Source organism: Chiroxiphia lanceolata, chromosome 18, assembly GCF_009829145.1.
Source record: "Chiroxiphia lanceolata isolate bChiLan1 chromosome 18, bChiLan1.pri, whole genome shotgun sequence".
Classification (NCBI taxonomy): Eukaryota; Metazoa; Chordata; class Aves; order Passeriformes; family Pipridae; genus Chiroxiphia; species Chiroxiphia lanceolata.
Genome location: NC_045654.1, coordinates 2,195,468 through 2,221,213, shown reverse-complemented (window position 1 = coordinate 2,221,213; position 25,746 = coordinate 2,195,468). Strand labels below are relative to the sequence as shown.

General features: G+C 50.6%; 1 protein-coding gene across 1 annotated transcript; it reads right to left on the bottom strand.

Moving 5' to 3' along the window:
- Nucleotides 1-707: 707 nt before the first annotated feature.
- On the bottom strand, nucleotides 708-25,273 carry FBXO21 (F-box protein 21). Its single transcript, XM_032706132.1, has 12 exons — nucleotides 25,068-25,273; nucleotides 22,265-22,400; nucleotides 20,012-20,104; nucleotides 17,926-18,058; nucleotides 16,445-16,591; nucleotides 15,452-15,585; nucleotides 15,073-15,209; nucleotides 14,515-14,691; nucleotides 13,651-13,783; nucleotides 11,011-11,201; nucleotides 9,419-9,576; nucleotides 708-6,130 (listed from the first exon to the last, which is right to left on the bottom strand). Exons 1-12 carry the CDS (start codon nucleotides 25,271-25,273, stop codon nucleotides 5,952-5,954), a joined length of 1,824 nt encoding a protein of 607 aa, XP_032562023.1. The 3' UTR covers nucleotides 708-5,951.
- Nucleotides 25,274-25,746: the final 473 nt, after the last annotated feature.

The following is a 25,746-nucleotide window of genomic DNA, read 5'->3' as shown; positions in this document are numbered from 1 at the left end:
CCGAGCTATCCTTAGGCTCCAGATTGAACAGCCCAGGCAGCCTTAGGCTCCAGGGTTAACACCGAGCTGGCCTTAGGCTCCAGGGTCAGCATTCCTGCAGCCCTCAGGCTCCAGAGTGAAGGGCCGTGACAAGGGCCCGGCCTGGGCGGGACCCCCTGGCAGTGGAGGAATTCCCATCACCAGCTGGTGGCACCCGCAGCCCCGGCTGTGCCCACTCGTGGCTCTGGGCGCTGCACGGGGACCATTCCCCAGGAGAAGGGTGTGGAGTTGCTCCAGTGTGCCCCACTCCCTGCCCAGCCTGGCCGCAGGAATGCGGGCCGGGATCTCCCCCTGCGAGGAGAACCCCCGGCTCCCACCTGAGCCCTTTTTTCCCCCCGGCTCCCACCTGAGCCCTTTCCCCCCCCCAGCACTGCCCAGGGCTGCACCGACCCCCAGGATGGGGACAGGGCAAGGGGGCACAGACAGAGGGGTGACACAGGACCCCCCCCAAAGGGAACTCCAGCCCTGGGGAGAGCCTGGCTGCGGTGCCGGGGTGTGGCAGCAGGAGGCAGGTTTGGTGCAGAGGTGGGTGATTCTGTCACCATCTCCCTCGGTGCCAGACCGGGCTCTGGCACTGGCAGGGCCACGTCAGCCTCCCACGGGCACAGGGAAGAGCACACAGGGGGTTTGGGAGGCAGCTCAGAAAGCACAGCACACCGTGGGAGGGGGTAGCAAGTCAGTGTCGTTTATTTTTTTAAAGCCAAATATAAACAGGAAAGGGATCAAATCATTTCCAGCCTCCAGCTGTCCCAGATCCAGGAAAATACCTTTTTATAAATAAAAAAGGAGAAAGGAGAGATGTCCCCATCTTGCAACCTCAGCTGTGTCGGGGGCCCTGGGACTCTGCACCCTCTGGGCAGTTTTCCATTAAATGCAGCTTTTGGTTTGGTTCAGGCCCCTCCAGCCCAGAGAAGGGAGGGTAACACAGCATCATTCTGGCCCTGCCCATTCTGTCCCTGTCCATTCTGTCCCTGCACAGTCCCTGTGTCCTCTGTGGGGGAGGAGCCAGCAGGGAGGCTGGCAGGGCCCACCGAGCTGGGATGGCCCTGGGAGATGCTCAGAACTAGTCAGGACAACACCCTGAGCAACCTGGTGTGCAGGTGAAGGTGGCCTGGAAGGGACCAGGACATCCCAGGAGCCCTTCTCCAGCCTTTCCTCACCCCCTGTCCCAGAGGACACAGCGCTCTGCTGGCCCAGGGCAGGGCAGGAGGGTCCTGCTGCCTGGTTCTCCTGCCAAGGCTGGTGACAAACTTCATGGTTTGTCACAGAGGCCACACTCCCAGCCCTTGGCTGTGTCAGGGCCCTCCAAGAATGTTCCTGCTGGTCCTGTGTGTCATGATGGGTGTGGGAGGGTTGGAAGGGCTTCCCAAGAGGATGTGGCACCACCGGCTGTCCCAGGGAACACACTCTGCTGGTGGAGGGCTGGGAGCAGCTCTGCAGCCTCTCTCACAAGACACTGGCCTGTAAGGGTGGACAAACCTCCCACAGATGCTGTTGCCCACAGGCCTCACTCCCTGCTAGAGGAAACCCGGGAATGGTGCTCCCTGCAACATCCCTGAGTCCCCGGATCCAGCGGCACCGCTGGGAACCAGCCCACGGCTGCTGCTCAGCTCCCTGTCCTTTTCCTAAGGATCCAGACAGTGACTCCTCCTTCCCTCCAGCCTCCTTCCAGCATCCTCTTCCCCCACTCTGTTTTTCCCTCACCCTCCAGATTTAACCTGGGCTGTTCTGTCCCCAGGACAGATGGCCAATGACATGGAAAGAGAAGGGAGAAGACAGAGAAGAGAAAGAGAAGGGAGTTTGAGCTGCAGGAAATTCACCCCTCTGCTCCCAGGGGATGCAGGACCAGAGGACTTTGGCACTGCACTGGGGAACCTGGCCAGGCTTTCCACTTGGTTGGATGGTGGGAGAGGAGGGAGGCAATTCTACCTTCTCCAGAAAACATCCCTTCTCCTGGAGAGCTCCACAGAGACAGGACAAACTGCACACTGTGTGCACTGGCACCATCTGTAACATGAACACTGACGTGGACCCGGACATTACTCATGGACACAAGGAACTTTTGGGATCCACTGCTGTCTTCTTGGGGAAAAGGTGACTGTGGAAACCCCCTCCTGTGCTGCCTGGAGGGGAGGGGGCACAGGGAGGCAGCAAATGTCACCCCACTGTCCCACAGAGGCGTTTCCCGCCGTGCAGACCTGGGATGCGCAGCCTGCAGGAACTGATGTGCATTCCAAGAGGCTGCTCAAGCAGGGACAGAGAGGGATCCTTGGGAGGTTTCCAGCTTTCCCTGGCCACCCTGGACGCTTGGGCTGAAGCCTCCTACAGCTGCAGATACTTCAGCAGGGAATTCCTCCTCACCAAGAGCAAAACTCAACCCAGAGCAAACAGCACAGGAGGCAGAGGGGTCACCCCAACCAAATGGGAACAAACAGGGGGGGCTTTACAAACTTTGTGTTTGCCTGAAGTGCCAAAAGCAGACTTGGACCCTGGGCTGGTGTTTGTGTGGTGCCTATTGAAAACACCTCAAGTTTCTTCCAGATTTGGCACATCCAAGGCTGTGTCGGTGCTCCCGGGTGACACCAACACCCCCAGCCAGGCGTGGGCAGCACAGCAAAGCAGAGCTGTCTGAGGACACAGTTCCTCCACAGAACACCTGCCAAAGGGCCCAGGATTTAGCTACAGGGCTGCTGGGCTGCCCTGTGCACCCAGTCCCTCACAGCACACAACACTCCCCTTGGAAACAGGAAGGGTGCAGTCTGTGGTGAGCAGCAGCTCCCCCATTTCCTCCTTGACCAGACTCTCCTCGGGGTATGAACACAGAGTGGCCCCAAAAGAGAGCTCTGCTGGCTGCTCTGGGGCTCTGCTGGCTGCTCTGGGAGCCCTGGCTTTTTAAGCACATAGCACGTGTTCATGTGGGTTAGAGAAGCACTGGCCAGCACCAATTTTCAGGGGAACTCTGTGTGGCTTCCGTTGGCTCCTGTGGTTTTTTTATGGCACGACTCTGCCTGGGACTCAGGCAGCACCTGAGGGCTCCTGTGAGCCTGGTAAAATTCCCTTGATGCACTTGAGAGAGGCCAAGATGCCACCAGACTGCCCATTTGGCAGAGTCCAAGGGCACTCGGTGACATCCAGAGCTGGGACTGGGAACAGGGAGCCCAAACCCTGCTCTGCCTGTTCTCAGCCACCAGCATCAACCCTGGGACTCCACAGCCCCATTCCCAACCTGGCACCCCTGCTAGGAATCTTCTGGGATCTGCTTTCAACCCCCAAAAAGGGCTGGAGGGCTGGAGTCTGCTCCAACCCTCGAGAACAAGGGATGGGTTATAAGATTTTTGTCCGAGGTTTCCCTACCCTGATTCAAAATGGAAGTTCCTCCCTCCCTGCGAGGTCATTTCAGTGCAGCCCTGCTCTAGTGGAAGGTGTCCCTGCTCTTGGGAACTGGATGAGCTTTAAGGTCCCTTCCAAACTATTCTGGGATTCTACGATTATAATCCTTCACAGTTCCCCTTGGAGCAGAGCACCTTCCCCATTCCCCAGCACATTCCAGGCTGCTGTCCCTGAAGGCCTGGGGTCCCTGCAGACCATCACCACCACTCCAGGGGCAACGTGCTGGGCTTTGAGTGTTTATTTCTTGCACACAACCAGTGCTCAGGACTGCAGGAGGATGACCAGAACTGCAGGAGGATGACCAGGATTGCAGGAGGATGACCAGGATTGCAGGAGGATGACCAGGACTGCAGGAGGATGACCAGGACTGCAGGAGGATGACCAGGACTGCAGGAGGATGACCAGGACTGCAGGAGGATGACCAGGACTGCAGGAGGATGACCAGGACTGCAGGAGGATGACCAGGACTGCAGGAGGATGACCAGGACTGCAGGAGGATGACCAGGACTGCAGGAGGATGACCAGGGTTGCAGGAGGATGACCAGGGTTGCAGGAGGATGACCAGGGTTGCAAGAGGATGACCAGGGTTGCAGGAGGATGACCAGGGTTGCAGGAGGATGACCAGGATTGCAGGAGGATGACCAGGGTTGCAGGAGGATGACCAGGATTGCAGGAGCATGACCAGGATTGCAAGAGGATGACCAGGACTGCAAGAGGATGACCAGGACTGCAGGAGGATGACCAGGACTGCAGGAGGATGACCAAAACTGCAGGAGGATGACCAGGACTGCAGGAGGATGACCAGAACTGCAGGAGCATGACCAGGGTTGCAGGAAGATGACCAGGGTTGCAGAAGATGACCAGAACTGCAGGATGATGACCAGAACTGCAGGAGCATGACCAGGGTTGCAGGAGGATGACCAGGACTGCAGGAGGATGACCAGGACTGCAGGAGCATGACCAGGACTGCAGGAGCATGACCAGGACTGCAGGAGCATGACCAGGACTGCAGGAGCATGACCAGGACTGCAGGAGCATGACCAGGACTGCAGGAGCATGACCAGGACTGCAGGAGCATGACCAGGACTGCAGGAGCATGACCAGGACTGCAGGAGGACGACATGCAGTTGAAGCATTGTTTTAGGGCAGGGCTCTGTGATTTCACCTGAAGTGCTACAAGAGCTTAAGAGCATCCACCTAATTCTACAGGGACCTAATTCTCAGCTCTGAGAGAACTACTGTGTTGCAACTGGACAGTGACAGGAGCTGCAGCTACTCTACACACATTGCTTCAGAAACCACAAAGATATGCACAAACACTGTCACTCTGCACCCCTGGACCCAGAGGAAAACCTTTTCTGCTGTGGTTCTGCCTGGGTCTTTAAGTCATGTTAAAATTCATGTGCCTCAAGCTGCTAAAGCTCTTCCCTTGCAGGCAGCAAAGTCGGTGCTCCCCCAGAATCCAGTCTCTTTTGGCAAAAAGGAAGAAGGCCTCAAGCTGCAGGAATCAACATCTTGTTTCCATACACAGGTTGGCTGACTCCAGGGCTGGCCAGTTTCCAGTCATAATTCCAATGTATTGCATAAATACCTACAGATTGGAGGAGGCAGCAAGCAGCAGCTCCCTGTACATCAAAGTCATTGTGGCACCAGCCCCAAGGCTCCCAGGAAAGTGCCACGAGGTTCCAAAGTGTCCTGGGAGCACTCAGGCCATGCCACAGGTCCTGCCTTGGACATACATGATGAACAGATCACAAAACATGGGTTGGGTGTGTTCAGCAGGTGTGGAAAAGGACGAGAAGCTCCTCTTCTGCTTTAGGAGAGTCCGTGTCCTCAGCAAGGTGGCCACTGGACCCAGTGCCTGCCACCCCCAGAAGCCTCACTGCTGCTGGTTTTGTTGCTGGGGCTCTTTCCCAGGCCCAAAAGGATATTGCCAGGCCCAGAAGGATATTCAGGATTGGGACAGTAGCTCTATGAACAATCAGACTACAGAGGTGAAGCAAAACCTGACCAAAAACTCAGACCGGAGAGGACGACAGGGAAACGTAAGAGACTTTAAAAACTATCACCTGCGTGGGATATACATTAAAAACCAAAGCAAACAGACACAACCAAACAAAAACCCCACAGTACTGCAAGGACAAGCAACTTCCTTCTCTGGAAGAGGGGGTTCTTCCACGTTCCACACCAGGGATCTCACTGTGTCGACCTCCTGAGGCAAGACAAGCACAGGACGAGCAGTTTGTGCAGATCCTTCCGAAGGACCACGCGCTTCCTTGGCATGGCTGTCCCTGCAACATCCTTCTGCTTGGCCTCAACTGCCAACATGTCCCTGTGCCTCTCGGGCCAGAACGGGCAGGCAGGCAAGGGGAAGATGCTGTAGCACCAGTTTCAAAGTTCAATGCAGTTTTCAATGCATTATCAAGCCAAAGGATTGTCACCGAACTTGCTTTCCACGCAAGTTTTGCCAAGAGGGTAAAGCTACACTCCAGCTGCTTCTGTCCTCACGCTGCCTTCTGCACTCACTCCTTGCCTGAGCTGTAGATCTTCTGAACTGTGGCTCGTGTGAGCTCCAAATCCTCCGGGTACCGAATTTCCAGCTCGGTATTTGCCAGGTAGTGAAGGCCGGTGAACTCGGAGAAATAGCGGCCGATGTCGGGGTGAGGGATCTCCCGAGGCTCGGAGTTGTATTCCAGGTTCTCTGCCAGGAAAGGAAAGGATTGGTTATCACCACAGGAAATGGTGCTAGTGCAAGGCAAGAAACCCTGGGCCTGTCTCAGGGCCTTGTTTCTGGCTCTAGAAACACCAAATCTCAGTGCTTTGAAGTAAAAAAAAAAACCTAATCCAGGAAAATGTGCATGGAATATGGCAGTCTGAGGGGGCACAGAGCCTCACCTCCTAAGTGACCCCATTTACCAGTGGCATGAGAACTGTTTTATGCCTGACACTGGGCTGGAGCAGCAGGATGCTGCTCCCACTCTGGTAAGTGCAGGGAGCAGCTGCTGCACTGAGCTCTGATCCCTCACAGCCCACAGGAGATCAGTTTTGGGAGAGACCCTCCTCAAATGCTCCAAGGTGAGCCCACCTGCACAAGGTTGTCCTGGCAGAAGAGCCAAGTGCTTCCTTGCTCAGCCTGTGTTTCCACCATGCCAAGTGCCCAGCCTGGGTTTTGGGCATCTCACAGCAAAATCAACTGCTCTAAACCCAAACTTCCCCAAGTTAAACCAAAGTTCCTAAGAAAGGCAGGTTGATTCTCTCCCAGAGCAGCCCATTTCCTCCTACAAGACAACCTGATTAGGCACAAGAGTTAAACAAACACTAAAACCCAGAGGTGACCCCAGCCCAGGGCTGCTCTGCTCTGCAGGGTCAGCACAGAGCAGGAGGACTGGCAGTAAATCCCACACAGGTGCCCTGCAGCAGTCCCCAAATGATGTAATTTTTTTCCAGCACAGTGCCAGATAATACAGGAACTATTATCTAGGGAAAAAAAAAAAAAAAAAAAAAGCTGCCTAAGTGTCAAAGCCTGACTTTGGCCAGGGCAGGAACAAGACGTGATGCAGAGAATGTCATTCCAGAATAATCCGTCTCTGAAATTCCGTTCACTACAGAGAGCCCAGAGAATTCCTATTAATCCATGCAGGCTCTTTGAAGCTGCTGCAGAAGCACAAGGGCTTTCTATCCCTCAGCAGTGGTGCAGTCCAGTCCTACAGGCTTGCAAAGGACCTCTCTGGATACTGCACCACTGCGGAAAAGAATTCCCAGTCCGAGGGCTCTGCAGCAGCAGGGCTGAGCAGGGAGCTGTGCACAGGGAGAAGCAGGGGGGGAGAGGCTGAGACAAGCGAGCTCAGCACAAGGTGGGAGCCTCCCAAATGTGCTGACAAGCAGTTCTGAGCCAGGGATACAAAACACAGGCACCAAACTCGCTGCATGACACAGGTGTTCTGGAATCACATCGACAGGAAGGCCTCAAGCTGAGCTCCATTTACCTGTAACAAGCTCGGTGTTATTCCTGAGCTGGTCAGATTAAACTCCACATGCAGATTTGCTTAAGAGTCTTTCAGTAAAAAACTGGCATTCCCTCCCCAAAGTCAGGTCAGGGGGTTATGAAATCATCCTTCCCAGGTGATCTCAGGACACGTTTCAGAGGGGATATCAACAGCCAGGCAGCAAGCAGGGACAAACCCGACAGTTCTCCCAAGGAATATCAGAACACTTGGATGCTTGGCTGAAACACACCCTGGGACCAGCCAGAATTCTGCCTGTTTATAAACCATGAGATAAAAGCTAAGCAGTGACTCAGCCCCAGCAGCACTGTGGACAATTACCTGATTAGTCTCCACCAAGATGCATATTTTAGTATCAACCCATGGCACACAAGAATTTCTGGTTTTTAAGGCTCTCTGAGAGGCCAAGCCCTGCCTAATATGGACCATCAGGCTGAGCTGCAATGCTCCCACTTTTTGGTTTTTTCTTTTTGGACCACTGAATATAAAGCAACTCTAGGACAGTGGGAGACACTTGCACTTTAAATCTACAAAGGTACAGGTGTTCCTTCCTGAAAAACCACCTCTTTCTTGTGGGGATAGAATATCTAGGGAGCACCTAAGGAAAGGGCTGACTATATCCCAGCATTTCCAGCAGCTTCCACATCTTCTCTTAGCAAAACACACTCTGGCTGTGCAGCTGCCCTGGCTCCCTATCACAGGGAGAACACAAACATGAGGCAAACAAAACACTCTTTTGGCAAGATACAGAATCACAAATGCATTTTTTCTGTTTTAATTTTCTTCTGAACCTCAGCCTGATGCCTCTTCCCATGTCCTAACCACAAATTCTAACCATCAAAACTTCCTCTTATGGTTATGTTGCATAAAGAACATGTAATATAGAGATTTCCACACCTCTTTGCACTTGTAAAGAGACATTAACTTGTGTTCTTATTAAGGTGGCACTAAAAGCCAGGCTACCTGTGTTCCCTGGGATCCTGGCACGTGCTGTCTCAATGACAGCTGCTCAGAACCAGGTCCTGCAAGCAAAGCCTGTGTGCTCCCTCACTAGATCCTATTTCCAGGTCCTGTCCAAGGCACAGCTGTTATTTCCACAAGAAAGAGCTGCTGGCAGATCTTCAGCCTTCAGCAAAAGCTGAATTACTTCTTTCAAAGCAGCAACCATAGGGTTCACACCATAAAACCAACCACATTTGTCATGAACAAGTGTTTTAGGGATGCTTAAAGACACTTCTTGGGCAAGAGGAAATTACACCAGAGTGGGCCTTAAGGCCCATTCCTTGCAGTGCTGATTTCATGGACAGCAAACAAGATTCAGGATTAGAATCATAGAATCAGCTGGGTTGGAAGTGACCTCCGAGATCATCAAGTCCAACCCTTGATCCAACCCTGCTGTGGTTCCCAGCCCATGGCACTGATGCCACATCCAGTCTGTCCTTAAACACCTCCAGGGATGGAGAATCCACCACTTCCCTGGGCAGCCCATTCCAATGGCTGAGCACCCTCTCTGGAAAGAAATTCTTTCTAATGTCCAACCTAAACCTCCCCTGGCACAGCTCAAGACCCAGCCCTCTTGTCTTGCTGATGGGAGAAGAGACCAACCCCCAGCTGGCTCCCCCCTCCTGTCAGGGAGTTGCAGAGAGTCAGGAGGTCTCCCCTGAGCCTCCTCTTCTCCAGGCTGAGCCCCCCCAGCTCCCTCAGCCTCTCCTCACAGCACTTGTGCTCCAGTCCCTTCCCCAGCCTCACTGCTCTTCTCTGGACCTGCTCCAGCCCCTCCATGTCCTTCCTGAACTGAAGGGCCCAGAACTGGACACAGCACTTGAGGTATGGCCTCACAAGTGCTGAGTCCAGGGGCAGAATCACTTCCCTGGACCTGGCTAACATTTGCTAACAGTTTATGTTCTACATGAAAGAGTCACTCACCGAAGCACCCCTTTCTCCCAATGCACTCACAAACACAGCACAGGGAGGCTCCTGCTCACCTTGGGCAGCGTATCTGCACGAGCCATCCTCCACGAGGACGTTGTAGAAGGGCTGGTGGGGGCCGTGGGGGAGGCTGTGGACGTTCATATTCCGGATCCACTCGTGTCCCATCATGCAGGCGGGATCCCAGCCGTAGATGACGCAGTTATAGCCGTACCTAGCGACAGGAATTGCACACCAAACACCCTGAAAACCCCGGAGCCAGCTCCTTTCCCTCCAGACTAATATAGCACAAACAGGATAGGAACCTCCTGTGAGCTGGCACGGGGAGGAGAGGGAAGAAAAAAAACCAATTCAGGAAGATGGTGCGTGTTATTTTGAGGTGGAGGGAAATGACTGGGAGTGACTGGAGAAACAGACAGGAATAAACAGCTGAGGACAAAGGAAAACCAAATGTGAGCAAGAAAAGAAGATAGGAAAGAGACTGGAAGTCACCAGGCAGAACAAGAAACAAGAAATAGGGAGGGAATGAACCACCCTAGTGCACTGTGCAATTCTGTGCCATCACACAGACATGGTAATCCCAACCCTGAGCTCCCAGAAACAAAGGCATCATTATTTATGGAATATTTATGGGATTAATCGAGAGGTATTATAACTGTCACTGTTGATGCCCTTGAAATATGCTCCACATGTCCTGTTGAGTCAGAGGAGTGGCCATGCTGGCATGTCACTGTGGCAGAGCAGCACAGACAGCAACACAAAGCCCCTGTGCAGTGCAGGGAGAGGAGGGAATAACAGCACAGGGAAAGATCCACAGGCTCTCAGAATATTGCTGGATTCCAAATTTTAGATATGAGAAAAGAAACTGCTAGGTTTAAACAGAAAACCTTGAGTCACAGAAGCTGGGGAAAAACCCTTTTTAGTAACTTCATCACTGTGGATTCTTCCTGCCACCTCCAGCACAATTGAAGAGGCTCCTTGCATGATGTTATCACATGCCTTGCCCAAGCCAGAGAGACCATACCCTGATTTGATCAATCTATGCAGAAGACTCATTGTGTTTTATCTCTCCTCCCCCCTGTAAAATCACCACCCAAGTTAAAGTGGGTTTTTCCCATGAGGTAATTCCTAAGACCCCAAAAACGTTAACCTTTTTTCCCTTACCTCATCCTTGTGAAACCCCCTCAATTTTAATACCACAAATAGGTAGAACCCCCTGTTGAATATGTAAACCCTGAACCCTTTAAATATGAAGCTGTGAACCCAATAAAGGATTCCAGTTTTCTGCCTGCCCTGGGATCGTGACAGCTTATTGACCTCCGCAGGATATATAAGAATATATCAGAATCTCTTCTGAAGTTGGTTCTGCTCCACAGTCCCTCGTTGACTGATGGTGATGTTTCTTGAAGAGCTCTGGAAATTTTACCTGTGTGATACCCAATGACTCAGACAAGTCCCCTCCCAAACCCCTCTGCAGTCCAGCAGCAGTGCCAAGACTCTCTCTCTGTGAGCACAGACAGGGCTGCTCCCATCTCCCTCCACGCTCCACGGCACAGACACACGTGCCTGGCATTTCCCATCATTTCCCATCGCAGCTCCAGCTGCTGCCACAGCCAACCCTCCTGCTCCGGGGGGGTGCAGAGCTCACCTCTTGTGTTTCATGATGAGCCCTATGGAGAAGCAGACCTCCTTGTGCTTCTCGTCCGAGCGCTGCTTCACCTCGGGCCCCACCTCCTCTTTGCGCCGCTCGATGTGCTCCAGGGTGTGCTGCACCAGGTACCCCACGGCCCCGTGCTGAGACGGGTCCAGGGCCTGGATGTGCTGCAGGATGTCCAGGACCTTCAGCAACCAAAACAAAGGGCCATTCAGAACCAGCCCCTGCAGCAGCACTTGTATAAATACATACAGGTCTAGTGCTGTGCTCAGCTGTGTGTAAGAGCCCAGGCCTGGAGATCCGCCACGGGAACTTCCCACACTGAGCTCTCTGCTTGTTCCACGCCTAATCTGCACAAACTGCACACAGTGCTCTCCTTCTCTGTTTGTACAGCTCCTGGCTTCCAAGGAAGGGCACTGGTGAGCACAGCAGCTCCTTAAAACTGAGTCACACCAGCTCACCACCCCGCATTTTGTGACACAGGGCACCGATGAGAGGGTTTTTCACTGTTTCTGAAATGTTATGAGGGTACTGTTGTTAGTCCCCCAAACTGCTGCTGTGAAGTGATTCCACGTGACTCCTGCTGCACTTGAGAACTAATATTTTAACTTAGAAGAGTTCCTCAGTGTGTCTGTGGGAGCCTGGCAGGGAAAAACGGGGCAGCACTGAAGGAAATGCAAATAACCTCTGTGGTGCTTTCTCCTGGAAGAGTGAACAAGACAGAAAACCTGCCTGCCTCAGGATGAGGAAAGAACACCAGCTTAAAAGGTGCTCTTAAAGCAGCAAGCCCTGTAGATACAGAATTCCAGCCTTCCAACACCCTCTGGTACAACATCAGAGCATCTGCTGCCAAGTCTGTCAGAGGTAGGCGACGCAAATTTTACGTTTTTTGTTAAAAGCGAGGAAAAAATCCCCAACCTGTTGTCTAAACATGTTGGGAAAAGAGACATAGAGGTGTCCCAACATCAAACACCTCAAGTGATGCCACAGCCCCAAAATCTGACACACTTTAGCACCTGGCAAAAAGTTTGTCTCCCTGATCACATGCTGGAAAGTTTGGTCCCTCTTAAGTTTAGAGCAGCAGCAGCAAAAGAATAGAAATCTCAGGTTCCATCAGCCAAGAAGTGAGGAAAATCAATCAAAAAAAAAAAGAAGAAGTGAGTAATTTGGTATGAGAAAAAAACACAGCTCAGGCTTCAAGGCCACTTTAATTCTCTGAAGAATTAAGAAGGAGCTGAAAATCCTGAAAAATCCTACAGGAAGGGGAAGGCCTAGCACAGTAACCACAGCTGCCAGACATTCGAGGGAATTTCCTATACTGTCACTTGAAAATATTTAGGACAACATTCTGTATGACTTTTTAGATTTTCTACCACTTCCCATACAGTCCCCTATAAAATCTGGTACCTTCTGCCCTGTCAGACAGAGAGCATTCTCTCTGGTTAACTGCCTGGAAGGACTGGATGCAATCCTGGAAAGTCCAAATTTGCCCATTTCCATTGCATCTGGCAACGTGGTGCAGAGAACTACATGGAAAACTCAGCCATGTGTGTTCTGAGGACAGCAAATCCAAGGACTGGGGCTTCACAAACACAACCCTGAGTGCCAGGAAGGGGGAGGAAGATCTTCCAGTGTTTCACTGAGCTCCCCCCATTTATGCACAGTTGCCATTTGATATCAGTGAGTCCTTCCCACACACGATTTCTCTGTGCTGTTTTTCCCGTGGTCACCCTAAACTTGCTGCTGTAAGAAAGGAACTCCAAGCTCAGCACAGTCTGTTCTTCAGAAGGAAGGCAGGCAGATTTTCCAGCAGTCCTGTCTCAGATAATTTGGTGCAAAAAGCTTTGTTTTCTGCTCAGATGTCCAGCCAATACTCCTGCCCCCTCCCACACCCTCACGTTTGGGACTGGCACTGCCCAAAAGTTGAGCTTCACTGAAGCAACACAGGAAATTTTGACCTCTTTGCTGCACTGAAGCACTAAAGAAATTATACTTTTGGAGTTACAGGCTTCTTCTCTGATCCAGTGAAAGAACTGGATGATCCAGACAACTCTTAAGTCCCAGCACCTTCTTTCCCACACTCACAAGATTGCAGGACTCGAGTTGCTACACTAAAGGTAATAATAATCAAAAAGAATTCCAAGGACAGGAATATCAAGCTGCTTTTTTCACTAGAGCCACAGATGTGTGGTCAAGTTTCCAGAGGACAGCTTTGGTCATATTTATAAAAGATAACTTCCTCAAGTTTCCTGATAAGGTAACTGCTCCTTTTACAGGAGTCCAACAGGAATTTGATCACAATTTGGGCATAAACCAAACAGGATGATCTTGTAACTTAACAGCTAAAAGTGCTGTTTGCAAGATAAGCTGTGAGGCTTGGGCAGTAAATCATGAATTATGACTCAAGGCTGCTCATTAGTCTCCTCTAGGACAAGCAGACAAGAATCATTCCCTCTTCCCTGCTCTGCATGGAAGGAATTGATTCTCTGCAACGTGATAACTCATTCCATTGCATTTATTACAGCAACAACTTGTGGCAGACTGTAACACAAGCTGAGGCAGCCCAAAAATCAATAGCCCAGTGTTAACAGTGCTTAGCCTACCCAAAAAACACCCAACCAAGTGGAGAGGTACCTTTTCTGGCCAGATTCCCAGGTGGAAGTATAACCTAGCCTGGAGCATTAGATGCTGCACATTGTCCGGATACATGGCCAGGTACAGATCCAGGGAGTCTCTCAAGAGCTGGTAAGACTGGTCAGTGCTTTCTCTGCCAGCAAAAAAGAAACCCAGTTGTAAGGCTCTGCAACCCCTACCCCAGTACTCCAGTGGACAGGGAGAGTCCCCAAAAATGATGCTATGGGTATGGGTGTGTTCCCTCAGCCACTCCAGCACGGACTGGGCACATCCAACAGCTCAGGAGGAAAATCCCTACACAGCTGGCTGGGCTCTGCCCTCCCACTCCACTGCTGTCAAACAATCCTGCACAGAGAACTCACTCACCAAGCCACTCCCTGCTGAAATCTCCTTTTGTTCCCTTAACACCTCAAGCAATCTTTTCACTCCTGTGATTTCTGTCTGTGGCTACTTGGGAAAGGGAGTATCAGGGGCACCTGGAAATAAAACTCAGATGTTCTACACACCAACAGTAGCTCTGAAACTGCTCCTTTGAGCATGTGGGTTGTGCTTACCAGGTCACAACAAAGGTCCCTGCTCTCAAGGGAAGGGTGGACAGTCCCTATAAACTTTTCACAAAGAGGGGGAAAAAAAAAAATCTATTTTCTTGAGGGGAATTAATTTTACTAAACATTCTTATTTCCACTCAGGTGAAGGTGATTAAGGCAGCCAGACAATGCATTGTGACAAGACAGAATTTTGAGGACCTCATGGGGTGACTGACACCTTTCTGAAGCACTCGCTCCCAAACTGTGAGAGGGGCAACTTTGGCTATGATGCCAGGATACTCTGGGGGCCCTCAGAGGTGAGAAGATCTCAACTCACCGCTTGCCCAGGTTCAGGAGGTTGCCCACCATGCGCTGCAGGACCTCTTTGGAAGTCACCACTCCATAGAACTCCTCTGTGACGTGGTGCCCGATCAGGTACTCGCACTCCTTCACCGTCAGCTGCTTCCCCTTCCCGAAGGCATCGATGTAGGTGTAGTCAAAAATATCTGTGCTCCTGAGAAACCACGAGGAAACCAAATGGTGAGGAAGGGTCTGCTGGTAAACCAGGATCAGCCATTCCTCTTCTTCTTCCCTCAGCACTTTTGTAAAACAAGCGTCGTTTATTCCTCAGCTCCCCCCTAAACAGAGATTTCCTGGTACCTTCTCTCTCTTTTCTAATTTTCCTAAGGGAAACAACACCCTGTGGTTACTGTTACTTCAGGAAATCTGTTCCCACTCCAGCAGCAGCAGAGCTGATTTTTGTGGGAAAACTTTGAGAGGTCTGAACTTTTTCCTCTGTATAGGTTATAATTCCAGGAGGAAAATAATGACACATTTTCATATAGGTCTGGAGCTGTAAATGCTTTCTGGTTTCAATATTCAGCAGGCCACTCACCCTTCTTTTCCTTGACACCATCTCAGGAGAAAATGGCTGGGGAAGTTGACTGGTTCCAGTTTGACTCCCAGTTGCCTGGCAATTGTTAAATAAAGCACAGACAAACTGATGGGAATTCCTGTCCTGCGGATCAAAACCTGGGAGAGACAAAGATGAGAAAAACACGTGGGGTATTGAGAAAAAACACAAACCCCTGAGGTTTGATTTCACAAATGAAAACACCACAACTCCAGAGAATATGCCTTAAAACATTATATTGTATTTTACAGCAAGTTGTTCTTCAGAGAGAATTATTTGTCTGGCTACACTTGGACAAAAAACCACCACAAATAGAATGTCTCGGGCCTTGAAGCCTCGTGGGTTTTTGCCAAAAACATACCTGGTGAATGTATGAATTCAGGGAGTTGTAGTAATCCAGCTCGTTTCCTTTGTATTTTAACTGCTCATACAGGACACAGTTCATGGCATCGAGAACCTGCCGCTGGAGCTCCACTTCTGGAACACAGACCTCTCCTGAAAACACGTGCAAGGAAACAAAGACTGAGAAAACAAGTGCACTCCACCTCTGGGCAGTGATCTTCACGCCAGAAAGCTTCACCTGGACTCACTCTGCCCTTGAAAGCCAGGAAAACACCACAGAGTGTTTATAAAAGCATCTTTTTTTCTGAAGAGCCTGTTTTTCTGCCTAAAAGCCCCAATAATCAAGGATTGCTGTATTATGAGTGTTTAGAACGTGTCATTACTGTAGAAGGAAGCACTGCTAGAGGGTCTGTTATTAACTGCATCTTATAAATGATTTACAGTGATACCCTACCCTAAAAAGAAAACCAAAGTAAGTTGAGAAGTGATAATGGCTCCTACCACTGCCACACTCAAAGACCAGAATAAAACCAAGCAATTGCTAACTGCACCACTAATTCAATCAAGTGGTTTTATGTATTAGACTGATGCACTTTAATAACAGCTATTCCAGCTTAAGATAATTTCCCAACCATGTCAGAGGAAAACACTGACCTTTGGAGGTGTTAAAACATGCACCTTTTTTCTGGGACTTGCAGAGAAGAGGTTGTTTCCCTGCCTACAGCTCTGCTACAGATATCAGGACTATTAAGACTTCAGGGATAAATGGGAAAAAGAATGAATTCCCCTCCCAGTTCTGTTGCTCAGACAGCATCAGATGATGAACCCCGGGCTGGAGGTCTCTGGGCTGAACAAAACAGCTCTTTCCCGACTGATGGTTTAAGCAAACGTCAGAATATGTTTGCCAGGGGATAAAGAACAACAGCTCCTCAAGCTGCCACAACTCAACAGCTGTTTCCCCTTGTCTGCTTGCACCCAGAGCTGCAGGAAAGCTTTATTTTCTGTACAGTACCTGCCTTGGAAGCCAAGCTGGGGTGCCGGGGGTTTTTGGTCCGCAGGACTTTGCGCACCTTGTCTGCGATATCGTCCACCTGCGCCTGGACGCTTTTTAAGCAGATGTCTGACAGGGGGTTACAGTATTGATCAATTAAAACAGCACCTGCAAGAGACAAACTACATAAGAAACAGGACTTCAGTTTTTTTTCTTTGCTTAGTTTTGCCTGCTCTGCATTCCAGGCATGCAGGAAGGGATTGCAGCAGAGCACCAGAGCCGTCGGTCCATAACGTGCAGCCAAATATGGATTTTTATCACAGAAAATGCAGGAATAAGCTGACACGATAATAACCAGTTAAATTCAGCATTCCCCCCCCTCCACCACCCTGAAGGGGAAGCAGTGGATTTGTACACTGAGCAGGTATGCTGCTAGGCCAGGCTTAACCAGCCAGCTCTGCGGTCACCACCGCATCCCCTGGCAGCTTCCCAACTCACACTGCTTTTTATTCAGAGCCTGAAACAATCCACTTCACTTGTGCCTCAGCTCTGATTTCTTCCTGGCAGCATCTTCCATAGCTATCATTCTTGTTCTCTTCTGATACATTCATCTTTCCCTTCCACACCTGCCCTCCCACCTTCTTATCCAAAACCCCGCTGGAACAGAACAACTTTCACTTTCCTTCTGCCCAAACCTCTTCTGTCAAACCTATCCCTGTCACAGATCTTCTCCTGTCATCACTGCTCTTTCCAAAGCCTCACATTGCCCAATCTTTGGAATCAACTGCAGACCACCTGCAGGAATCTGCATGGACCATAACTCTCCCAGCTTCCTACATCGCTCTGTTAGCACATCATGGCAGGGAATTCCAGGAATTCAGCAGGGCCCCCAAGCCATGGCTTCTTTAGTCCCCTTCAAGTGTTCCCTGTGCTGGCCAGGTGGAACTTCACAAGACTTTCTGTGCTCTAATATAGCTCTAATAATGTGCCCTTCATGGCAGACTATTTGTGCACCTATTTGTGACCCACAGATTAAGTCAAACAAATAGCTGTCCAAAAAAAAGCCACTGTGGAAAAAGGACAAGAAGGGAAAGCCAAAGTCTACTGCCACCAACAAGAACCACCTGTGGTGTCAGAGGCTCTTTGGAGTGTACACCAAGAGTAAGGGACTCTTCTACAGCACTGGCAGCTTTGGATGCATCCAGAAGACCTGTCTTCTCCCCAGGAAGCTTGGGAAGGAGAATAATCCACCAGAGTGAAGACATGAATAGAAGAAAAACCTTTCCTTTCTTCTTATGAGGTGCACAGGTTACACTCCCACACCTGTGCCTGGGACTTCCAGCCACTCCCCATCCCTACCCTGCATGGTTTCCAGAGCCAGTTCTTGGGGACGTCCCGAGGCCAGGCTGAAATATTAAGCAAGGAAGGTTCCTTCCAAGCAAAACACCGATGGGAAAGCTGTCAGGAAGGTGCAAAACACGGGATTTCTGCCCAAGACTTACCCTCCAGGAACGGACTGTCGCTCAGATCGGGCGCGCAGCGCTGCGATACTCCTTCAGGTTTTTGTAATATGTTCTGTTGCCGCAGGAAATAGAGAATTTTCTTTGCATAATACTTCCAGGTGAGGCCTTTCCTGTTACATTTAAATACAAGAAGCAGCATTGCCCTAAACAGGTATTTTAAGGGTGAACATTTGATTGAACTTCTCCGGTGAATAGGCGTTTATAATTTAGATTATTGCTTTGTTTAACGAGTTTGACAATGCTGTCGCTGAAAAGTCAGCCAGAAAGGGAAATGTTAAGAGGAAATTCATCATCAAAACCCCCACAAGGTAAGGCACTTTCAAAACATTGTTCCCACCATCTCTGATTTTCATCCTATCACCAATATATAACTTTGAGTAGGTGCATTATCATGGGAAACAACACAGATCCTAATTAAAGTAGTCAGGAATATCTGATCAAAATCCTATATTTTATTCATAAAACATTCCCCTCTGTCTGAGTGGATCCCTCCAGAGTCAATCTGAAAGCACCCTCTCAGCATTAAAAATGAATTGATGAGGGATATGAATGTGAGCCCAACAGTGTTCAGGAAAAACCCACAATTCCCCCGAGGAAAACCAACTCTGTTGCTCTGAAAAGGCAGGAACAGATCAACAGTTGGTGTGTAGATGCCACAATTCCAAAGCTTTTTACAGTAAAGGCCCATCACTTTCTAAATTAACAGGTGGAGGCAGAGAAGCAGCACTGGAGAGCTGGTTACTGTGTAGGGAAGGTTGGAGGAGGTCACCTGCAACAGGACAAACCCAGAGGTGTTCACACCACGGGCATCTAAACAAGCCCTGGCCTCGAAAACACCCAGAGGGAAAATCCCCCTCCTTCCCAGGCTCTGCCCTTGCCATGTGTTTAAAACAAGCCCAGGTTCCTTCCTTAGAAAAAAATCTCTTTCCCTGCTTACACCTCCTGTCCTCCAGACTGCAGGTCCAGTCAGGCTTCTCCATCCTCCTGGACAGGAGGACAATCCAACCCCATCACGTTTTATCCTCTTCCAATAAACTGGGATCCTCAATAGGGACAACTGCTTTATTGGGATGTCTTCCAGGGCAATGATTTAGCCTAATGCTGCTGAATGGCAATGAGTACAGCTTAATCAGGGGGTAATTAGCAGCAATTCTGCTTTATGGGGAGGCATTTGGCCAGCGAAAAGGGCTCAGAAGCTTTTCAACCAGTCGTCAAGTGAGGGATGCTCAGTCCCAGTTCAAATGGCAAAGGTAATAAAATGGCTGTGAAAAGGCAAAAATGAGCTGATTGCCATTCCAGTGAGGTTTTTTCAAGCTCTACTGACAGTCCCTCTAATTAAGGCTTTTAGACCCCATTAAGAGCAATCTATCATTGGTTTTATCACACCAAAACCAGCAGAAAAACCTCCAAGGAAAGCAGTGACTTATTCACCCTGCCCAGTGTTCATCCTGGTGATGAGAAAACCCAGGCAGATGCAAACCAGAAGTTTTATTTACCCACCTGCCATTTCATTTGTCTGAATAATTTACAGGACTGTAACATGTGCAGTGGCTGAACTAAACTCAGATTTAAACTCTGAATTAAATTCTTATTTGGGAATAAAAAATTGTACCAACCTACTACAGCTAAGAAAAGCAACAAGAGGAAAAGAAAACAAAAGGCTGTAATTTCATGATACGTGGCTTCAAGGTGGCAATCCTCAAGTATTCCTGCTTCCCTCTGGTGGGAATGATCCTGAAAAGCAGTTCAGCAAACTGATCCAGGCTTAAATAAAAAGAGGAACATGAGGATGGGAAGTTGCTGCAGAGAAGGGGGTCCCAAGAGATGGCATGACTTGGCAAGCAAATAAGCAACACCAAGCCAGGGGACTCCTTTTTGTGGGACAGTTCACGTGGTTCCTTCTGCAAATATTCAATTTGTTCTGCAATTAAACCCACAGGAACATGTGCCAGCCTTGGTGGGCCTGGGGGTGTTGTTTAATGAGGGGCACAAGGACAGGAGCTGAGGTCAGGCTTTCCCCACAGCACTGCTCTCCTGGCATTTGTCACCCTCTCTCTCTCTTACCTCCTTCCATGTTCAGGATGCACATCAGCTCATCCTCAAAGAAGTGACTGGGGCACCCCAGAGTCTCAATGTCACTGAATCCATCACAGGGGACCTGTGGGACCACACAGGAGTTATGCAGAGCACAACAGATTCCTCTCAGCAGAAGAGAACTGCAGAAAAAAGTCTCAACCCCAATTTTGGCCTGTTTTTTTCAAATCCAGGCAAGGCCTTAAAAATGTCCAGCTCACCAAACACTCACAGTCTGTACTTCATAGATTTATTACAAGGATCCACTGAGAGCCCTGGTAACATCCTACAGCAATTTGAGCCAAATTCTACAGCATTTGGGGCTCCTAGGGCGGGTTAGGGACCAGCACAAGCACATCTCATCTCATGCAGTAATTTTAAGGTGGAATCAACTTTTGCCTGTGGTTGGTTGAACCTCAGTGCCTAAGATTAATCCTGGGGGAAGGAATGAAGAGGCAGGAGCCTTTATTTTTTGAATCAACCACTTATGCATCTATATTAAGAACAGCTATTTCTCCAGAAATTCACAATTATTTTTAAAGTTTCTGGTTGAACTATAAAAAATTCGCTTCTTGGTATAAAACATGGGCTGAAAGTCTCTTCCTCTGAGTTCTAAGCAGGGAATCAAGCTGCAGTTTCTTGCCCCACAGGAGATGATTCTCATTATCAGGCCTTTGGGTATTGCTTAATGGTCTCTCAGAAGTCTTTGCATACGTGATTAAAAGAACAGCAATCCAGGAGCTGCCTTTCCCAGTTAATGCTCTGACAATTCTCCACGGACAGATGTGTGTCTGCTGCAGCTACAGTGGGAGAGAACAGCCTAGAGACACCAAATACCCCACTGGCCCCACAGCCACCTTCTCCAGGAGAGACACTACCTGCCAACCCTTGCTGGAAGTCAGGGGAGAGGGTTTCAACACAGGTCTCCTGTATCTTAAGGGAATTTTCTACCGGACCACAATATTTTTGCACAGGAGATACAGAGGGGTGGCTCTTCAGTGGCTCTGGTGTGAACTTTTAAATTCAGCCACATTTCCAGGCAGCATTTATGCTTATTTCACAGAATTTCAGGCTCACCCAACTGTACAACTTGCCCAAAATCCACAGCCACCAACGAAGCAAACGGACAATGAAATATCTGCTGCTCCACGTGAGAGTCAATCTCCCCAAGACACCACATTTCCACCTGTTTCCCCACTGAACACAACAGCATCTCAGTGTCATGGCTGGGTGAAGAACCTCAATAACACCCTTTCCAATTCAGTGACCCTGCTGTGCCTTGCCCCTGCTTCCAAATGCCTTGTGACAGCTCCCAGAACACAGCCCTGCTCAAGGTCTGCGGTGAGGAATTCAGGGGCTGTGCTGCATGTCAACAAACCACCCCGGCCTTCAGAAGTTCCCAGAGCTGGGTCTGAACACACAGACGTGAGCAGAGAGTTTTTAAAGCTGAAAATGCAACCAGAGAACGTGTGTTGGACCTTTGGATTTTGACCTCTCTCCCCTGTTGGCTGTGGATTAGCATTTGCACACAAAGTGAGGAAATACGAAATTTCTGATCGCACAGTTGAGACGATGTGAAGAGAGAGACAAGATAAACTGAGAAAAAGTATGGATTAAAATCAAGGAAGTGCAATCTTTGAATAATCCTGAGTTGGAAGGGATCCACAAGGATCATCCAGTCCAACTCCTGGCCCTGCACAGACATCCCAACAATCCCACTCTGTCCCTGAGAGCGTTGTCCAAACCCTCCTGCAGCTCTGGCAGCCTTGGGGCTGTGCCCTGGGGAGCCTGGTCAGTGCCCCTTTTCCTAATAATAATAATAACAATAATTTTTAAAAGGCAAAACCACCTGAGAAATAAATACCTTTTGAATGGCTTAAGAACTTTTTAAGAACACAACCTCCTGACACGAAAGCTCAGCCGCTCTTGAGGAAACAGGCCCAAGCTGCACCAGGGGAGGTTTAGGTTGGGTATTAGGGAAAATCTCCTCACTGAAAGGGTTGCCAAGCACTGGAACAAGCTGCCCAGGGATGTGGTGGAATCACTGTCCTTGGAAGTGTTCAAAAAATCTGCAGATGTGGCACCTGGGGACGTGGTTCGGTGGTGGACCTGGCAGTGCTGGATTAGCGGTCAGCCCTGATGATCTCAGAGGGCTTTTCCAACCTGAATGATTCCATTAATGATTCTAATAATGATTCCACTAAACAAGTGGCCAGGCTGTTGCACAGACACACAGAGGACTCACGTGTTCTGAGAAGAACCTTTTGGAGAACGAAGCCACAATTCTCTGGGCCTCCAGCCCCGCGTTGTGCCGGGCCTTGTACTCCTCCAGCCAGCTCACGCCGTCCGTGTGGCTGTAGTACTTCAGCAGGGATGGCCACCTACCCCAGGAGACACAAAGGAACAGGAGCATTAGGATTTCACAGCCCTGAGAGCCCCCAGAGCTGGAAAATGCTGCTTACTGTAACCAGTGAGAGCTGAGACACCGCCCAGCTTTAAAGGTAACTGTGCAAAACCGACCCAAACGTCGAAGCACAAACCCAGCGATTTCAGCTTCGTGGTTATTTAAAAGTCAGATTTCCTAAAGCCTGCCAAGAGGAAACCTTCAGAGGCTCACACACCAGGGTTTCAGCATCTAAATATCCTAAATGCTTTAGCTGGATAATTAAAAGAGTTCAGCAAAGAAGTATCCCATGTCAGCCAACTTGGCAGCAAACATTGTCCTGTGTTCCTGCTACCACCTCGGGGTCTAATTAAAAGGCTGCACAAAGCAGAGCTCCCTCCACTGCCCTTGCTGGTGGCAACATCTACTGGAGGAAAACAGAACCCTGTAGTCCAACCGACAGCAGAATGCTTTTCCAGTTCATTTTGGTACAATAAATAATTATTTTTAAAAAAACCTCGCAGCTTTCCTGTAAAAAACCCTCCCCAACCTGCTTTACTGAGTCTAAAAGTCCAAAAACTTAAGACACTTTATTAAGAATTTCAAGGTTCAACTCAAAGTCTAACTCCAGGTGTGTTTTGGGGCTGTCAGCAGCACCTTTTCTAACAAAGTGGGTGTGCAAAAATATGTGCCAGCACAGCAATTCCCAAGGCTGCTGTGAAGACTCCAAGACCACCTGTGTGAGAAACACGAGGAAGAATCAGCACAGATGAAAATACTTTGGAAATAAAGCTGAGAGAAAGGTCTCTTGCAATTCACTGGGACTTTTATTTCACGTTTTGAAATTCTGTTAATTATTACTGGTTATATAAAACATTTTCCTTCAGTCACAGGGACTGCCTTGATTTTTTTTTTTTCAGGTTCTATCTATCTATCTTGATTTATTTATTTATTTAAGTAACCTGAGGATCTTTCCAGATTACATATATATTTATTTGGATAAATAGAGAGAAGGCCAAATATTTAAATCACTACTCCTGTATAAAAATTATTACCAGTGACCAAAATGCACAGGTGGGTTTGACCCCACATGGAAGATATTTCACTGCCAGTTAATAATTAAACTGCCCTGTAATTGCCTTTACAAAATAAAGTCAAATAACCTCAAATTATATAACAACCCAAATCCCTGGCCTCTCTTTTACTGCTGAAATGCAGCCACCCCACAATAACCATCACAATCTTTTATTTTGGGATGAGAAAGGGTAATTTCTTGGGTTGAAATGATATTGGGAATTTTAGGAAGATAAAGTGCAATTGCTACGATGGAATCCGGCCAGGACAACAAGGTCAACGTGCAACCTCCTGCCAAAAGTCCCATTACCAAGGAGAGAGGAGGAGAGCAGAGTGTGCTAATCACCCACCACATCCCATTCCAGCTGCTGGATCCCAACCAGAGCTAAACTCCCAGGAAACACAGCCACTGAATCGGTGAAAGTCAATCCCAAGCCACGGTCTGGTGATCTGGGGAAGCTGTAATTGTTCAATAGGCCTTTTTCGCCCGTGAAAAGAGAATAATCCTCTCATTTGGGCCATGCTACATTTCAGAAGCCAAGTGGCAATTAGAGAAAGCAATTTGCCTACTTTTCCCGTGCCAGAACAGACCAAAAAAAAGCAGGTAACAGATGAGAAAGTTCTATCCTAGAGAGGCTGGAGGCCACAGCGCTGAGTGGTGGTGCCTCCAGGACTGCTGAAAGCAGCTCAGCATCAGCAATGTCACCCCCCTGCTTCATTCCCAGCCAAAATGCGAACAGTTTCAGGGATTACAACACAGCTTTGCCCCCACCAGGCACCCTGTGAGTGCCCCTGGGCGAGACGAAACTCGGCAGCAGCAAAAGTCCGTCCCAAGGATTTTGGTACCCATGGAAACAGTTCTTCTCAAAGCACCACAAATAAACACCCTTCTGCTGTAAAGGATTAGTCCCGTGACGGGGCAGGTGTTGGAAGATGTTCTGGAAGGTGCTGTCGGGGTCAGGGAGGCCAAGCCACAACTCCAGAGCACGTGGATCTGATCCGTGCCACTGGCAGATCCCGGCTGGATCTGGGGAGTGCAGGATCCCGGGAGTGGAAGGGGCTGCAGGACTGATCTCTAGCAAAGAGCTGCCAGGACAGACCTCCTGCAAGCAGCAGGCACAGCCCGGTCCCACCCCGCGGGATTTCGGAGGGGAGGCAGCCTTGTAAAGCCCTTTTAAAAGTGCGGAAGGACAGCTGTGGCTGCCTCATCCCTGGAAGCGTTCCAGGTGGGATAAACTTGGAGCAGCCCGGCCTAGCGGTAGGTGTTGCCCTGCCAGGCGGGGATGGAACTGGATGATCTTTACGGCCCCTTCCCACCCAAAGCGCTCCGCGATTTCACCCCGAACGCCGCAGGGCTCGTCCGGCCCATGAGGGGCTCCCCGCGCACCCGCCGGAGCCGGGAAGCCACACGGGGATGGGGAGCCGGGGCTGCACTTCCACCCCCCCGCCCCGATCACCGCCGGCCTTCCCAGGCCCGGGAGGCCGCGGGCACCACCCGCGGCTCCCCCGAGCCCCGGCGGGTCCCCCCTCTGCCCTGCCCTGCCCAGCGCAGCCCGGGCGGGCCGGGCCGGGCCGGGCCCGCGGTGCGCACCTGAGGCGGAAGCGCTCCCGCCACACCTTCCCGCGGGGCTGGCACGCCTCGCGCAGCCGGCGGCAGGTGCAGGACACGCGGCCGATGTCGGCGGCGCCCAGCACGTCGCAGCAGAGGATGAGCTCCAGCAGCTCGCCCGGCAGGTCCGTGAGGCCCGTCCCGCCGCCGCCGGGCCCCGCCGGACCCGCGCCCTGCGCCGCCGCCATCTTGGCTGTTTACCTGCGGTCACTGGGGCCGCGCGGCGCTTCCGGGGAGGGGCGGCTCGGGCTGCGGCCACACGGGGCGGGGAGAGCGGGGAGAGCGGGGAGAGCGGGGAGAGCGGGAGAGCGGGGAGAGAGGGGAGAGGGGAGAGCGGGGAGAGCGGGGAGAGCGGGGAGAGCGGGGAGAGCGGGGAGAGCGGCAGGGAGCGGGCAGGGAGCGGGCAGGGAGCGGGAGGAGCGGGCAGGGAGCGGGAGGGAGCGGGCAGGGAGCGGGCAGGGAGCGGGCAGGGAGCGGGCAGGGGCGGGCAGGGAGCGGGCAGGGAGCGGGCAGGGAGCGAGGGAGGGAGGGGAGGGAGTCTGACAGGGACAGGGAGGGGACAGAGCGGGCAGGAGCGAGGGACGGGGACGGAGGGAGAGTGTCTGACAGGGACAGTGTGAGGGACAGACAGAGGACAGGGACGGCTGAGGGAGAGCGAGGG

Excerpts from the sequence above, each read along its gene's own strand:
- FBXO21 (XM_032706132.1), bottom strand. The coding sequence starts at position 25,273 with ATGGCGGCGGCGCAGGGCGCGGGTCCGGCGGGGCCCGGCGGCGGCGGG. Across the intron at positions 15,586-16,444 it reads CAGCTTGGCTTCCAAGGCAG|GAGAGGTCTGTGTTCCAGAA; the intron begins GTACTGTACAGA and ends ACGTGTTTTCAG. Across the intron at positions 9,577-11,010 it reads CTCATCATGAAACACAAGAG|GTACGGCTATAACTGCGTCA; the intron begins GTGAGCTCTGCA and ends TCCTGTCGCTAG.